This window comes from Dermacentor andersoni, chromosome 6, assembly GCF_023375885.2.
Source record: "Dermacentor andersoni chromosome 6, qqDerAnde1_hic_scaffold, whole genome shotgun sequence".
Taxonomy (NCBI): Eukaryota; Metazoa; Arthropoda; class Arachnida; order Ixodida; family Ixodidae; genus Dermacentor; species Dermacentor andersoni.
Window position 1 is genome coordinate 69908388 of NC_092819.1, and position 17198 is coordinate 69925585.

The window sequence follows — 17198 nt, forward strand, 5'->3', positions numbered from 1 at the left end:
ACAAACGACTACAAAAGTCAATACGCGTCACGGTCGCCACGTTCTGAGCAACACCACTACTACTACTACTACGTCCGACTACTACGTGTGAGTCGCTTCGCTGGGCTGTAGTAGTTGCCATCACAATTAAGTGGACTTTCTGCGACGTTTTTCTCAATTCATGTTACTCTATGGAATGAGCCGACGCTCCTTCGTAACTCATCGCCAGGGCCACAACGCCAAAGACATCGACATTTTCGATGGCCGCACGCGCGGCGCTCCGGGCGCTCGAAAGTACACGTCGTTCTAGGTTGTAGCACCGAGTTCTGAAAAATTCGAGGTGTGATAAGCGCGGTGTGTGGACTCCGACCCCGCAACAGCAATGACGGAGATTGCCGACTGGTTCCGCAGTTTGCCCGTCTTCACACGCTATTGGTTCGGCTTGTCCGTGCTGTTCCCTATCCTTGGCCGCTTTAGGCTGGTCAACCCGCAGCATTTAGTGCTCAGTTACGACCACTTTATCAAAGGCTTTCAGGTGAGTAGCTGCCCACTCGAATTAACGCGATTCGCTGCGCGCGTTATTGTTTCGCTTTTCAAACAATTTCCGCATAAGTCTCGAGTCGGTAATCTTGAGGCCATCGCGCGACGGTACGTCACCGTGACGCACAGATGTATCGCGTCATGGCCCGCGCGGTCGTTGTGTGGTGAAACAGAGGCAGCAAATTGCAGTAGACAAGTTATTTGCAGTGCGGCTCGAGCTTGTGCTCCGTGTTGTGCAGGCTCACGTGTGGTAAGCGTCGTACGTACCGGAGGTACTAGCGAAATGACAAACGAGAAACGGGTACGGTCACCGTGAAATAACCGGAAACTCGCTGCACACGATCGTACGAGAGAGACCTTACGAGGACGTTGTTTCCGTAAACATAAGCGCGGAATATACGGTTCTCCTTGAGAGGGTCTACTTTTCCGCCGCGCCATCAGCTGCTTTATTTAGTGGTTGCGCATTGCCCTGTGATATAGCTGCATTCAGTAGATTGACGTCGCAAAGTCTTCTCGCCGCCGGCATTTAACATTCGGATGAAGGCAGACGTCACCACGCTCTTTCGATTCGCGTCTTGAGCCATCTCGCGACATCACTAAAAGGAGCGCGAGGCAGTGTCACGTGCGATAGTCACCGCGAAAGGGACTTCGGGTGTCGGCGTCACCTGTACCGCACGCTTTGTCACATTTTTATTTTACTTATCTTCTGTTGACGGTTTTCGAGGTAGAAAGGGCCTTAACCAATAGCCGACTCACAAGCCTTACAGGTGTGGTTACGTTTATCATTTGTTTGTTTTTCATGTTAATGCGCTTGTTGATTAGTAGACAGTTTCAGAAAAAACACTGCTTTATTAGCACTCCCTGAGCTTAATCGGCGCAGAAGTATGAATGGATGAATAATACAAATAGCTCGCGAGTGCTTGGGTAGTAGCTGTATAATGACAAATGGATGCATAGTACAACTACCCCATCAGTCACTTTAAGAATTATTCGTGTTTGTACAGGAAACACAGCAAGGAATTGTAATATGTTTAACAGTGTGGTATTGCGAAAATGCCTTGGCCATTAGATTGCCAACAGCTCCACCAGGGTAAGAACATCAGATCATGCAGGTCAGGCTTTGGCACCCATCCTGTCATATGTGTTCTCTGGCCTCGTATAGTTTTCACTATAAGTTCTCTTGAATATGACTCACGAACTAGCTTGAACAAAGATTCTGTTATGTTACCGTTGTTAGCATTAACTGAGAAGGGATTTTTTTTTCTTTATTTGATTCTCAGACAAGGCCTAAGCGGAGGCAGGGGCTAAAGACAATAATTTGCCTGGCTAGTCCACAGCATTATTTACACAATGCATATGACATCGAAACATATTCTTTTTGTCAGTTCACACTGCTGTAGACACATCCGTACATGTCCAGGACAAGAATTCAAAAGGAAAAATGCAAAGTATCTGATTGGCCTAACGTATAACAAAGCTCATGTACATCAATTTGCAAGTACAAAATATCAGTTATAATAAGACAGTAACAAATCTCTGAGAAATGCAACACAAATTAAAGGTATGCACGGCATAACGAGGTGATAATTCAAATATTTCTCACTATGCAGTGACGATGCAATACAAAGAATAAGTACAGTCAACAATTGGTTGTCTCTTCATCAAAATAGAAAAGTGGATAAGTTCGTGTAGGTTGACCACTCAACTGTAGCACAAAAGTTAGAGCACAAGAGGAGGAGGAAGAGTCCCCATCGGGTATTTTAACGGCACAATTAATTTTTTGCACATTGTAAAGAATGTCTCCTTGATAAGCAAAATGCAGGCATGCAGTAACAACTTCACGCAAACCTTTTCCTTCCGTGGCTGAAGTGTTTAATGCCCCTTCTCTTATCGGTAGTGTTAAATGGTGCGAAGGCAGCAGTAGCCATCAGTGCCAAGGCTATTGAATGATGTTTATTGCCCCTGTCACTCATACAGTATCAATATCCATTGAACGTTCAAGGGCCGTTGAGATGTACGGCTGTCCTATCGTGCACTTCCATGGTGATTGAGAAATGTGCAGGTGTTTTGGAGGATGCCTGTGCATGGTAACTACAGGAAACTACAATTTAGAAAAAAACATGTAAAGCTGAAAAGAAAATCACTGGCATTCATTGCACAGGGGAACACCGCAGAACTGTATGCAGGGGTGGGATTCCTGCGCCAATGGCACCATTTTGATACAAACACAAATTCCTGCACCATACATGGAAAATTGACAAAAATTTCTGCACGCTGTGCCAGAACGGCTTCGTCCTGTGTGCCCCAATAGTGGCTGCAAACAGCAAGCACATTCGTTCTTCTAAAAAGAGTGCAGCTATTCACATTCTGGCACCTCCTGCAGTTTGTTGTAATTTTCGTGCTTATAGCACTGCACTTTTTGGCACTTCCAGCAAGTGGCCGGTGCACCCGGCTGTCGTCGGCTGCTGTCGGAACAGCCAGGGCAGCTGTGTTTAGACTGTACCAGTTAGCCGAGCAGTGCAGCGCTCCCTAGAGGAGGCCTAAAACAACAAAAAGTAGGCTGAGGTTGCAGCGAGCGAATTAGATATAAGGGACGGGCATGCTGTAGTGGGTTCAGCTGGTGGGCATCTTTGTTCCCAAGGCCACTATCATGTAAAACTATTATAATCTGTTCTTGTACCCATGTGGGCAAGGCCTGAGCCATTTTGACCTATCAAGAAGCCGGATTGGTGGATTTGGAATAAAAACAGTGTGCAATAGTTTTACATTATACAAGCCCAGGGTTGATTGTGGCTCTCTGGGTCTGCAGGGACATATGGCGACCCAGAAATTGTGCTACCGCATCAATTGCACCACATAATATGAGAACATTTTCTGCTGTCATCATTAGCGTCGACATGGGAATGTATAGTTCAATCGTAGTTGCACTGATGTTTCCAGCTTTACAGGAAAGCATGCCCCATACCACCGTTTGACCCACTCTTCCATATTCCAGTACGCTATTGCTACAAAGCGCGCTTCTACCACCCTGCATTCTGATTGGATTGCAGCAAGTCCAAACTATTTCTATTAGGTAGAAATGGCTTTCAATAAGCCACAGTAGTTCTGGCTTCTCCATACAGTCTGTTGGTGAAGTGCATTTCAGGGCACTTTGCCCGCACTGTCGAAACATTAAAGAAAAATGTGTTTATAAAAGATATTGTGCACTACATTTTGAAATTTCGTACTCACTACTGCAGGATGCATGTTTTTTTTTTTATTGCTACTACTAATTAAATATCTACATGCACTATTACGAAAATTTGCAAGTGCTAGGTTGTTTGAGTATGAGGGTAATCTGCTTTGAAATTCAGCTTAAGATGTTGCTTAAGACAGTTGCAGTGCAGCGCTCGTGTTGGTTTATTCTGTGTTCCATCGTGGTTTCGTTAGTGCGCTGCCATATTCCATTATTCCACCGAAATTGACATCGGCCTGCTCCAAATTGCTTCAAAATGAAATTTTATCTGCTCGAAATTGCTCCCAAAATTCTATTTAATCTGCTCCAAGCCACTCCAAAATGCAATTTTACTTGCTCCGAAAATTGCTCGACAGTGACTTTGGGCAGTCCCACTGCCGTGTATACCATGCTCCGGTGCACAAACCCAGTCAAGCCTTTCGAGGCTCTTTGTCCATGCTCGAAACATCTGACAGATGTTGAATAAACCTGAACTGAATTGAGCTGAAGCCTGATGGATGAAAAGAGGCAAAAGAAAGGCATACTGAACACTGAAACATGGCTAACCGACAAGCCCAATAGGAAATGCGGTTCATTGTAACAATTATTAAACCTTATGAATCACTTGTGAATGTTACTTCAGTTATACTAATCTTCCGTTCACTGTGCACCACACGTTTAAGGCAGCATCAAACGACCCTATGCTTTTGGCATTTATAGGGAAAGTCAACCACTGCAATTGTACTCTGAATGGGTCGCCTTTCCATTGACCAAGACCACCAGGCTGCTGCTTCTGCAACTTGGAGCTGTGTTCCTATGGTGCCGCATGAGCAAATTGAGTTTTCACAGGAAAAGCTGCATTATCATGATGTGCAAAACGTGCCAAACCAATATGCACCAACATCAAAATGTGAGAAAGCCTCGTTTACATCTGCTAATCTGCGGAAACTGGATCTTCTGACAGAAAACAAATGGTTCCCTCCAAACTTAGTAGTGTCAAAGGTTGGGCTTGTTCCCTTCGAGTGTTCTGCCAAAAAACATCTTTTACGGAATAAAAAGGAAATTTATGTGTTGAAATTTCAAAACTGTATTTATTGAAGTGTTCATAACATGTGAGACTGCTCTTAAGCATTCCTTTAGTTCTTGGTTCTCTTCTGCAAAGTGGCATCAATTTATTGGTCACTGGAAATGACCGTATGTCCATGTTAGAACCCTGTTGACATCCCTTGCTATCATCCACAAATGCTATCATCCACGAAAAAGCACATAAGACAGGAGTGCAAGACGTGAATTGCTGCTGTCATTCAGCATAATTGCAATTGTCCCGAGCACTGTTGAACTACATAGTTGGTTTGCCACTGCAGATATGGCGGCCAATCACGTCTGTGTTCTTCTACCCAATGGGTTTCCACTACCTGGTGAACCTTTACTTCCTCTACACATACTCCATACGCCTGGAAACAGGTGAGTGGGTTTTTTTTTTTTTTTTTATTCTCTCTGTTTTATTTCAGATGGTCTGCTAAACATGTTGGCCGAGAGCATGCTTCTGTTGCTTATTCTGCCGTCGCACCATTTCCTTTGTTACAGCTGCATTTGGCAGATGAGACTATGCCTGTCTGAGGTTCATTACTTGTATGCTCTGCAATTAAATGAGCGCTGGTGCATTTGAAGCAATTCCATAAACACGACAGTTAGGTTGTCTTGTTATATTGGAAGCTGGTACATGCAAATGTTTAGCCCACAAAACTGAATGAACAGCTATGAAGCTATGAATGCTGAGGAAACCTATATCTGCAGTGAGTGGATTGACTTCTGTGGCCTACTCAGTGATGTGTATGCAAGTACAGCAGAGTATTGGCTACAGAAAATGACCAGTTTCTCCGTTTACACTTTTACGTCTTGTGAACATGGTAAAGCTTTAGTGACGAACTGCAAACACACACAAAAAAAAATTGTGCACCCTTTAGGATGCAGATTTGTTGCCCAACAGTGGTCATCATCAGCCTTGTGTGAGTTTTGTTAATGTTGTGTGTCCCCATGGCATTACTTTCAGGATAGTATCAGGCACACAGCGTCAAAGAAAAGTGTGCATGAGATTAGTGGCGATCATTGCGTTACTAAGCTGCATTCCTCAGCCAATTTTGCCGTGAAATTTTGTTGCTTCTGACCAAGGCATGTTGCGCGGGAAAAAAGCATTCTGCCAAGAAAATGATACCACAGCTTGTAAAGCACTATGCAAATTATTATAACGCTGCTGCATTACCTTTGAAATCTCTGGCATAACGCATTGCTTCATAACGGAGATATCGGAGGCCCAGTTCTGCTTGGTTGTGAGGCACGATTAGCTTGCTAGATTTGAGAGCCATGCTTCACATGAGGTGGCCATGTGCAACAGCACTCACTACTACCACTTTTAAAATATCTTGTAATAGTTAACAAATTGACCAACCACATTTGAGAAAATGTGAGAGACAGACGCTGTTCACTTTATGAGGTGTGGATTCTGCTAAATGTTTGCCCAGATCTGGGGAAATGGGTTCTGTAATACTTGCAAATGTTTCTCGCACTTGCTAGCACATAGGACAGTTGTTGCACTTGAACACAAAGAAAGACAAAAACAAGGCCAAAGCTATTGGCAACAATGAAAAGTTTTTGTGACTATTGTTGTCTTTCTTTGGCAGACCAATTCGGGCTTGAGCAATGGCCCTGTTCGCAGAGCTGCTGATAAAACAAAGTTCTGGCCTTCTTTAGTGCAATAGCAAGTAATATATGGACACATGAGGCATGTTCAATCCTTGAGCCATCATGGCTAGCTCCATCGTGGTATCTCAGGCACGGCTGTACATGCACAGCTGCACCCATGTGACTGAGCACATGCGTACTTAGTGTTTGGGGTGAAGTGTTCTGCTGTGAGTGCCAGGGCGAGCTGAGAAGGCTGGTGCCTTGATGCGTGCTCAGTGTTGGAAGTCACTTGATCTGGTGAGTTTCAGAAGCATGACACGGTGAAATGGTGAAAGAAATGGCAGCGCAGAACTTTTTTTTTTTTTTTTGCACTCAGCTGGCACTTTTCATCACGCCAGTGTTGTGAAGATAAGTGCTCGTGGTCATTGAGAGTGAGCTCTGTTCCTGTGCGTATGTATGTGCATGGCACCACATGTGTTTAGTTAGTAAGTGAACAGTTTACTGCAATTTGCAGCACCTATAAAACTACACACGTTACTTCGTGTAACATTTTGACACATTGCTATCGCTGATAAATGCTTTGCTATTTGGGAAGAAGTGCAGCATTTATCTCACTTTCTTTTCTTTTATTGCAGTGGAGAACTGTCATTAAAATAAAGGAAATTTCGTAACTTAAATATGAAATACTATAAATGTTCAGAGAAAAGCAAGCACCACAAGCAGTATTCAAATTGGTATCATTTCCTAAGAAGAATGATACTACAGCTCACTGCACCACGGAAATAGTTGATGAAGCTGGAACACAAATACAGCAGTGACTCATGTAGGCAGTGCCTCCTTATAATGAAGTAGAAGGGGAAGCCAAAATTACTTATTTGTATCAATTCTTAGCATTTACTGTAGCATATGGTCACTGCGCCTGCCTGCACAGCACACCATGCAGAAGTGAGTATGCTAATGTTTTGCACTGCCGCATGTAGCCGTGTTGCGGCTCGTGTGCAGCTATGTGCGGCGGTGAGAAAGACCAGTGTTGCTCGAGGACGTATTTGACGCGGGGTCGCTGGAGTTTTGAATTTCCGCACGAACGAGTGCCAAACCCTGAGGGAAAAAAGATGCTCGGCATGAAATGGTGGGACATTTTTTTTGGTTTTGGAAGCGAATTTAGTTTGTTGTATTTGTTGGCAGAACAATTTCAGTTCATTAAAACGAGGTTTTAAGGAAATTGATTTCCATGGGAATGTCAAGAAGAATTTCGTCTACTTCATTCCATTCATTACTTGTCATATCCCGTTTCGTTGTACAAGGTTCAAGTGTATTATTTCCTGTGTGCATGAGACAGTCTCATGCCAGAAAGGCAATGATGGTTTCACCATCGATGCGGAGATCGTTGATTTCAAACTGCACAGGGCGTGAGTGCCATTTGCCCGCTACTATCATTGTTTTTTAAGTGATACCCAGGCGCACTTAAATTAATCTACTTGGTTCAGTTACATTGTCATTACAAGGACAGTAAGTCAGCAAGAAGTTGGCGAGGCCTGCCCACATTTTATTAAGATATTACATCATCTATAGTAATAAAGTTTACTATATTTTCACCTGGTAACAGTAAAGAACCAGACGGCAGCACAACTGTGAATTGCGAAAACTAAATCTTTATTGGGCGAACTTTGCCTAGAAAAGCAAGTAACACTCAACCAAAATGCTAATGATGCGCACAGTTGTTCGTCATTGAATATAGGTCAGGCGCGTCGGCTGTTTATATGTAACTCATCGTACATTCTAACGTAATCGCTGGTGCTTGCGTACATTCTGGAAGGTATACCATTTTTCGCATTGCATAAGCTATGTGATTAGAGAAATTTCCCACGGCAACAACGTTCACGAAAGTTCTTGCGTCGAGCGATGGCTTGGGAACTGTGGTTACAAAAGACGATCAGCGAAAAAACATAGACAATTTTTTAATGCCCCCCTCTTCCAAAGCTACGACCTGATGCTGCAAACAGAATATGAAAGAGAACTAACAAGGCAAGTAAGAATTTAAGGGCCTTCACAGTTCGTTAGCGCGCATGAAACAGCTTGAGGCTGGGTGCCCTACATGGACCACTTCAAGTCGTGCATGGCTCCACTGTGATTGCATAACACTGTTCAGCATGGCCTCATCGTTCACTGCACCAAGACATCAAAGTATTTTGTAGGGTCCAAGATAGCATCGCTGAAGTCTTTCACCCAAGTCCCTGTCTGCATATCAGCAACCGAACCCAAACATGGTCACTCGGCTGGCATTACAGAGAGCATCGTCAAAGATTCTAGGGTCAGCTGTCTGTCCTTTGTTAGTTTTTGATGCGCAAGCAGGTGTATTGTCATGCTTATTCATAGTGCATTGGAGATAAGCTTCTAGTCCGATCTTGAAATGCAATCTTGAATTGCAATATTGAAATCTGGAGGTAGTAGCGGTGATTGGCCAGTGAAAAACGATCACCGAAAAACAAGCAATTTGTATGCTTGTCAATATTCAGGCTTCGACTTAAGTGTTCTTACAATTCCAAAAGTGCATTTATTAGAGCACCTGCAACAATAATGTGCCACTCTTGGTACTCCTTAAATCGAAATATAAACTGGTCATATACAAAAGCAGCAGGGATTAATTTACTTGTTACTTGCTTATACAAATGAGGTTTGTTAGAACAATTACTGGATAAGTATCCAGTTGTTATGCTAAAGGAAACAGTGGCTCTTTATGATTTTTTGTTGGCAATCTTGCTTATGGGGCCTGGACTCGTCTTAGTATACGCATTTCTACAGCGCATGCCTCCTGTGTTCTTTTTTTTTCCCAGGTCTCTTTGATGGGCACCCGGCCAATTACCTCTTCATGCTGCTTTTCAACTGGATCTGCATAGTTGTATCCTTCTGTGTTGGCAGTCGTTTGAGATCAGGCTCACTGACATGCATACTACATATATTCCATTGCCTGAGACGATCACAATTACTGCAGTAATGTCTGTACTGGATCTTGTTGCTACAGCTTCTTGACAGAAAAACAGTGTGGAAGCAGCACAGGGATTGAACGGATCGCAGTGTTGCATACCAGAAAAAGTGTGTTAAAGCAGCGTGTAACATAAAGCATGGAAACAAGACTATTTTACTGGTTGTGTATGTAAAACCACTAGGCGTAGACAGCTCTTCTAGCTAAGCTGCTTGCTCATGTTAAAATGCAAAGCTTGACTCATTTAAAATAAATAGAGGAATGCATCATCTACGGTGGTACTAGGCATCTGGAAAAGCTGTCATCACGGTGGGGGGGGGGCGTGAAAGAAGTGTGCTGTTATGCAGGATGGTATCAGACGCTAACTTATAATGCATGAATATCTTAGGAAGATCCCCCTTGCTGCTGAAGCTGGTCTCATATTTTTCACAATTATTCACATTCTCATGTCATGCAAATACAGAAAGCAAACTATGAGAACACGCTCTAGATACAGTACTTGTCAGCATATAATTTGTCTTAAAAAAAGTTTACTAGTGCATTAAATTGTATCGCTGCAGTAATTGTGGCGATGATAAAGTTTAAGTTTGCCTTGGTGTTGAGAAAAGACGCGTGGCGCCTGACTGGACGGTCAGCATCTTACCTTTTCCTCCGCTGTCAATTTGTCCTCTCTGCAGTGATTTGCAGCTTTCTAAACTATGTAGGTTATTAAGATAAAAACTGAGCCACCTATAAGCTCGGGAATATTGAAAACAACTGGCAGACTGGAACTGAAAGTAAAATTAATAGCGCTTAATAGATAATGGTAAGAAATTAATAGATAAAGAAGGGCTATTTTTGGCACTGTTTTGCCTGTGTTGCTGTTGTGCCAGTTAACTCCAAACACACACATTAACGACCGTACTAGACAACTAGAAACTCAAGCTCGTTTTACATAGATTTAAGAAAAGCCTGCGTGCAAGATGATTTTGAGTGCCATTTGGGATGTAGATTGTGTACCAACGGACACAGCACTAAGGAAGCCCGTGCCGAGGTTAACGTGATGCTGCTGATTGATGCAGCGCTTGAGAAGACTCATGTTATGACTTCCTTAAGTGTTCAGTATATACATATATTGACACGAGCGCACCATCTTTTATATGGAATGAAAAACAGTGGTAACGAATGTCGAAGCAGTCAATGAAAACATCTAGTGGTGAGTCGCACGCTTGTTAAGGCGAAATGACGAGGAACAAGCTTCAAACAGATTTTCAGCATGGGCACCAGGTGGCGTCCTTGTGGCAGCATCCAAAACGCCACGACACTAGGTCATGCTCTCTCAGAGCTTAAGTCTGCCCATGCCAGATTCCAGTGTGTGGTTCAAGAAGCACGAGGAAAGTGGCGAAAATGGCTACGAGGTGGCGCCAGAGTAGCATGCGCCATCCGTATGGAAACAAAGCGCTACACGAATGGGGGCTCATCTGCGGCGGCAGTTGTCGATCGCGCCCACGCATCACCCACGCGCTGCCTCTTGCAGTCTCCAGTAGCAAGGCGGTTATGCCACACCTCGCCCTCTTTGTAATGCGCCGCACGAGACAGATTGTCCGCATCAGCCTATGTGTCACAAATTGAAAACACGTATAGAGCTGCGCTCGAATTTTGCACTCCGGAGTATTGTGATCGCCGGCGAATTTTTTTCAAGTTTCATTTGTCCGTGACTGCACGCTATGCTTCCAAAGTGAAAACAACAAAAAGACAATGAGTTTCTATTTCTCTTATCAAAAGTGCAGCTCAACTGAAGTGCGCTACAGCTAAAGAAAGCTAAACAGACTTCTTCTCTATGTTTTTGCCAGGAAACGTGGCATAGCAAGCCAGCTATTAAAAGGGAGAGTGCTGTAAGATAGCATTGCTCATTTTGCAAGCTTTACGTGCTTCGCAGCTCGGTTGTTGCAGATTTACTGCCACCTTGCCACTTTAGCGCCCTCTTTCGTAAAAGCGCCCTCTTTGGTAAAATTCCTGATAAACCTTGACTATCTGAATCCAGATTGTCGCCCTCTTGTCAGACCTCATGGTGAGTGTGTGCATTCTCATGGTGTGTGTGTGTGTCTTGGGGCCTTTCATCGATGATGCAAGATTGAGAAATATAAAAGTAGTGGAAAGGAACAACCACGAAAGAAAAAACAAAGATACGTGCAAGCAGACCAACGTGGTCAAGCTCCAATTTTTAATCAGCAGGAGATGAAGTTACTAATATGCACGAGGTATAGGCTATCGCAAACAACTAAAGGCCAGCTGCCCATTCCTGGGTCTTTTCTGTTTCACAAATTTCGACTTATTGCAAAATTGGTGAGAATTAAGGTCTTGGCGCTTAACTCCTTCTTGCGTGAATTTCTATTTTCTTCTAAAAAAATAAAAAAATCTTTGTTTAGACTAGATATGCCTAAACCAACCTCACTTTTCTAAAGTGCTTGGTCGCAAATTTATGAGCAACAGTTTTCGCATATCATTTATGGCACACCATGCAGTGACAGGTATATTTTTTGACCATGTGAAAGAATATTTGAATTTGCAGAAAACTTGCAAAAATATCAGAACCATTGAAAAGAACTTGACACATTGCTTTAAAAGGTGGAACATATTTCTTATAGCTTCAGCTAGTACAAGCTTCATTAAAATTTGACAAAGTCATCCTTGATTGAATGATTCATACCTTTAATATCTAGGCCAGGTCATTTATAGACCTTGACTTTGTTAATTTTCGCATTGCATCACAAGCCGAAAGAAAACCTTCCTCTTCTTGCGGGAGTTATTTGTTGCAGGTATTGTTATTAGCTCCTGCAGCATGGAATACCCCACGCTATCTTCATCATGAACACTGCTGGGATTTTCAGTTTCTCACCTATCCTGCACCAGTAATTGTTCTAAGAAAAAGTACAGCTCATGCAAACAATAAATTACGCTACCAAACTCGTTCTTTCACAGGGAAACATATCTCTACTGTCTTCCACAAAAAAACCCATTACTTCAGCACTAAAGCGCCAAACAGACAGAAGAAGAGACACAGACGAGCGCTGCCGTGTCTCTTCTTATGTCATCTGTTTGGGACATTAGTACTTCAGTAACATGCACCAACTAGCCCACCAAAAAGTTCTGCTTGAATATCATTACTTCATGCTGTGTCATTATGGTACAGCAATTAATGCTTGCCTCACAGAACCACCCGATCGTATTTCTCAGTGGAAACATCACAGTTTGCTAATAGAAGGGCCCTGATATTTCTTGTGCGCTGATTTCAAGTCTATAAATTGTAGAAATAACCTGTTTATTTATAAACTTCTTGTGCATTGTGTGATGTGCTTCAACCATACATCTTTAACGGAAGAATGAATGAAACACTATTTCCACTGTTAAAATCGCCATTTGTTTCATTGCTAGAGAGGACATAGATTCTGGGTAAATATGTAGGATTTTCTTTCTTTTTGATTCTGTTATGCTCAAAGTAGCTCTGTGTGTATCATCCATGATGCACCACACAGTGGAGGTTGAAAAAGTGCTTTGCAGTGTATCACTTAGCTAGCTAATCACTGAGAAACTTTGCTTCAAATTTGTGCATCGTTGCTGTACAACAGCTCCTCATGGACCCCTTGGTGCTGAGTGTCCTCTACGTTTGGTGTCAGCTCAACAAGGACGTCATTGTAACCTTCTGGTTTGGCACACAATTCAAGGTGAGAGTGCATGGAATCGCTTTGTATTTCAAGGTATGTAAGGAGTCAACTTTATAACTTTCCAAAACATATCCTACATGGCAACAGCCAAAGTGCACAAAACTGCAAACATATCACTGACGCCATAATTATGTCGTTGGCACCGCACTTTAGAGTATGACTTAGTATTTAGGACATAACATTTCAAATAGGGGAAAAAGTTAATTGTAGGTTCAACTTTCTGGTGTGCCATGGTTTTCTCATGGTAGCAAAACATGTCAGGAAGCATGCTCTGTATATTAAGTGCTGTCTAACTAACGTTATTGGAACAAATTTCTGCACGTGGAAGTCTAGCATCACTCCCAAGTTTGCAATGTTCCACTGGTATTGTTTAATAAGCTTGTTCGTGATCATTTCACAGTTCCCTTGGTCTGCTCCTGAGGCATTGCTAAAAAAAATATTCACATTTCGTTGGCTGCAGTGTCTTCAGAAATTTGTAAGCCATAGGCCATGTCATGCCAGAATTGCAATCTTCGTCAGATTTCCAAAGCTAAGCATTACTGTGCTTACTCAGTATATTTAGGAGGGAGGCCATTGGAAGTTCGGAGTGGTGACGGCCTCCCTGTGGCCACAGAAGACTATCTCAACCCTTTAGCAAGACAGTTATGACATTCATACTAGATGTCCCAATTGTCCGAGTCTCAAGAAGCACTTTTGTAAATCGTTAGTAAATTTCTGAGCTGGGGAAAGGAAATGAATTATGTTTCCAATGTTCACTGCTGCCATCCTGATATGCATGGAAACTTTTCTTAAAGGGACACCAAAGGCAAATATTAAGTCAACAAGGGCTGTTAAAATACCATTCTAGAAACCTCGCAGTGCTTGTTTTGTGCTAAGACTTAGTTTAAGAGAAAACCCTGTCTGCGGGGTATACCCTAGCACAATTCAAGACGCCCGCCCCCAAGTGGGAAGTGGTGACCTTGCAAACATCATCAGTGCCAGACAGATGGTGCTATGGTTTTTGGCGCAAAACCAAACGTGCGGCCATGGTGAAACCGAGCCAAGACCGAGCGTCGCATTCGCCCCTGCAGCTGCACTTCGTCAAGAGGCATGAACCGTTTGGGTATCCTGCGAACTATCATGGACGTGGAATTCTCTTGTATGTGCAGTTTGCGAGTTTTGCGAGCCAGCAAAACCAGCCCAGCACTGTGCTATAACGAAACTACTGAAACGTGAATGCAGCAGGCGGTGCACAGTTGAGTGAAAACAAAACCTTTCGACCGCTCACATTGTTATAAATCAGTGAGTTTTTTTCTAAAAATCTGATAGAACTGGACAACTAGCTCTTCCTTCTGTCTTATAGTGCAAGGCAATTATCTTGTTATTACGAGTTCTTGAGTACTTGTGACAGAATTAAAATTAGGAGTGCCAACGCCATCAGGCTAGTACTTGAATGTGCCGGTTGAGTTGCAAATCGTGTCCTGCATTTACCCCAATTTCTCTATTACTAAAGCTTTGTTGACTACAATGTTGATGCCTTAGGCATTCTCAAGCAATAATCTATCGCCTTAGCTTGACTTAGTATTTGCCTTTGGAGTCCTTTTAAAGCAGCTTGGTCATTGTGGCATGCAGCGTATTAGTGTGGACTGAAAGTCCACTGAAGTGGCCGCCTGAGCCATGTGATGATTACTGTTGCTGCAGACCAACATCAGCTTTACTGGACCACATACATATAGTACAAGGAATAGTAGTGCCACTGATCATGAGCCTAAAAAGAAAAGCAAGAGGAGAACAATATAAACTACTCATGCATTTGTCAAACCGAACATATGCTCTGATTGACACGTCGCCGTTTCATAGTTTTCGTACTTGCATCCGTTTATTTTTTTTAATTTTTGTCCAAGTTTGTGTGTCGTACTATGAAAACAGAGCACCGCAGACACAGCCAAGCTTTCTTTCTTTACTCATTGCTGTAATCTGTTAAACACATGCCTTCTTGTCCAGGCCATCTACCTTCCCTGGGTCCTGCTTGCATTCAACATGATAATCAGTGGCGGGTGAGTTGACCAGTTCATGCCATTTCTCCATCTGATAAGACCTCCCTTTAGCTCTTGGGCCTTTTGAGCATGTGAAAGTGGGTAGAGAGCACGTTCCGGTGGCTTCCATAAGAGATATATACAAAGGTGTCATAGCGCTGAAACAATCGACGATGACTAAACAACAGACAAAACATGTTGTCAGCATGTGTCCTTCCTGTCTATGTCCATTTAAGGAGATAGACTGGCAAGATGCGGCAGTAGCGGCGGCACCACTGTCACATCTTTTTGTAGGGCTCACACACAGGACAGCACTCATATGAATGGGCTTATATTTAGCCCGATCTCTGCTACTGCTACATGTGTCCTGGCTGCCGGCTTGGTTCCTGATGGAATTGCTTGGTGAAACAACAGACGGTACCTAAATATCCTCAGTTCAACAAATGCACGCCTTCAAGCACACAGTTTCTTTAAAAAAAGCAAACCAGCAAGCAAAAAAAGCTTGCTGAGTAAGGCCCACCTTACTCGGCAAGCTTCTTGCTGAGTAAGGTGGGCCGGTCTTGGAGATAGCGCAATATCCAGGAGCCGGTATGATGAAAAGTTTGCCAATTCTGGAAACAGTGTAATCTGCAGTTACGTGTATAACAAAGGTCACATGGCGTGGGTTTCCATATCTTGCTGATTCGCCAGGCAGGGATGTAATCGCTATGCTCTAAGATTTGTTGCAGAAGATTATTAATAGTCTTGCAGGGTTAATTAAGCGCTTCATGTATATTCTAAAATGTGCATTGTAGCTGCACAATTTTTATGGTAGCGCAGTCGAACCCACTTATAATGATATTCAGGTGCCATGAAAATTCCATTGTTATAAACGATAATTGTTATAACCGGGTAAAATCAAAATCGCAGGATGGCAGAGCTGTTGTGAGAAAACTATAATGGCAGGGAGGCCAGTGGCCCTCCCCACCACCTTCCTCCACCCGGCTGCTGATTGTGTTCACTCGTTTAACTGATTCCTGGGCGCTCCGATCGTGTGTAACAAGCCGCGGCTCTCGGCGTTGAAGAATGGCACTGCTATAACAACAGCAAAGAGGTGTCACGGGTGGCAAGTAATATGCGAGTGCCGCCGAGGCATCGCTTTGGTGGCCATAAAAGGGGCTTTTTAAAAATTGCTAGAATGCTGCCATGGCAACCTGTCAGCTTGAGAAATCCAGAAGAAACGTTAAGGTTGGATCGCCACAAGCATCTCGACATATACTTCTCAATGGCTTGCACGAGAAAACCCTATGTCCCTCAGCCTTGCATGCTTTACGGGAAGCTTGCTGACATCCTTCCCCAAGGCCTCCAGGTGCTCTATGTAGTGCAGTGAAAGGTTCCTCATGAAAACGAAGTCCCGGTGCAACTGAATCATCTGCCGGGCCTCCTCTGAGGACAATGTTGAGGAAGCCTGCCCTACCACGTCGTCGCTGCCGTCGTCGCCGTCGCTATCTGATGTAAGCACGGTCGCGACGATTGCCTCATCGGTTAGAAGCACTTCGTTTCTAAATCTACAGCCGTGTGCTTTCTTTTCACCGGCAACGTCATGCATTGCTGATGATTAGCGGGCGGATCAGCCATCTTCTGTTTCGGCAGTGAGAAACCGTGTGGCCAGGAATGATTTCGACGCAAACAACGAAGACCAACGTGAGTGATAAGCTGTTTGCAGAACTGCACTGAATGAGGAGCCAGCGAGCAACATGCAAGCAACCTGCGAGCAGCGCAGTTGGTTCGGTCTATTCGTGTTTTGGAGGGTGGGGCGGCTTAGAGCTGCGGGTGCAGTCGAGCTGTGCGCACAGCCCATTTGTATTTGGAGGGGGGAAGGGTGACGGGTGCCGAAGGGTGGCGGAGCTGGCTAGAACATGAGCATGCGGTGGCTGTTGCAGTAGCAGCCCATCGTGCAGTGGCTCGAATTCATCGTTTTCTTTTATTTTCAAGGATTTCGTGTTTCACTACCGTTCGGCTCGGACACCCAGCAGCTAAACTTGATCGTTATAACCGATATGCGGCATCTGGGCAATGTAGTAAGCGGGTTATTTCACCAT

General features: G+C 43.7%; 1 protein-coding gene across 1 annotated transcript in view; it reads left to right on the forward strand.

Moving 5' to 3' along the window:
- The first annotated feature begins 223 nt into the window (after positions 1–223).
- The window catches only part of LOC126522367 (derlin-1-like), a 29115-nt gene continuing 12140 nt past the window's right edge, over positions 224–17198 (forward strand). Inside the window, exons 1-6 of the mRNA XM_050171107.3 lie at positions 224–514; positions 5098–5197; positions 9250–9314; positions 11422–11448; positions 13007–13102; positions 15086–15138. Of these exons, the coding sequence (XP_050027064.1) occupies positions 362–514; positions 5098–5197; positions 9250–9314; positions 11422–11448; positions 13007–13102; positions 15086–15138 (494 nt within the window). The 5' untranslated portion in view covers positions 224–361. The remainder of the gene's footprint in view (positions 515–5097; positions 5198–9249; positions 9315–11421; positions 11449–13006; positions 13103–15085; positions 15139–17198) is intronic.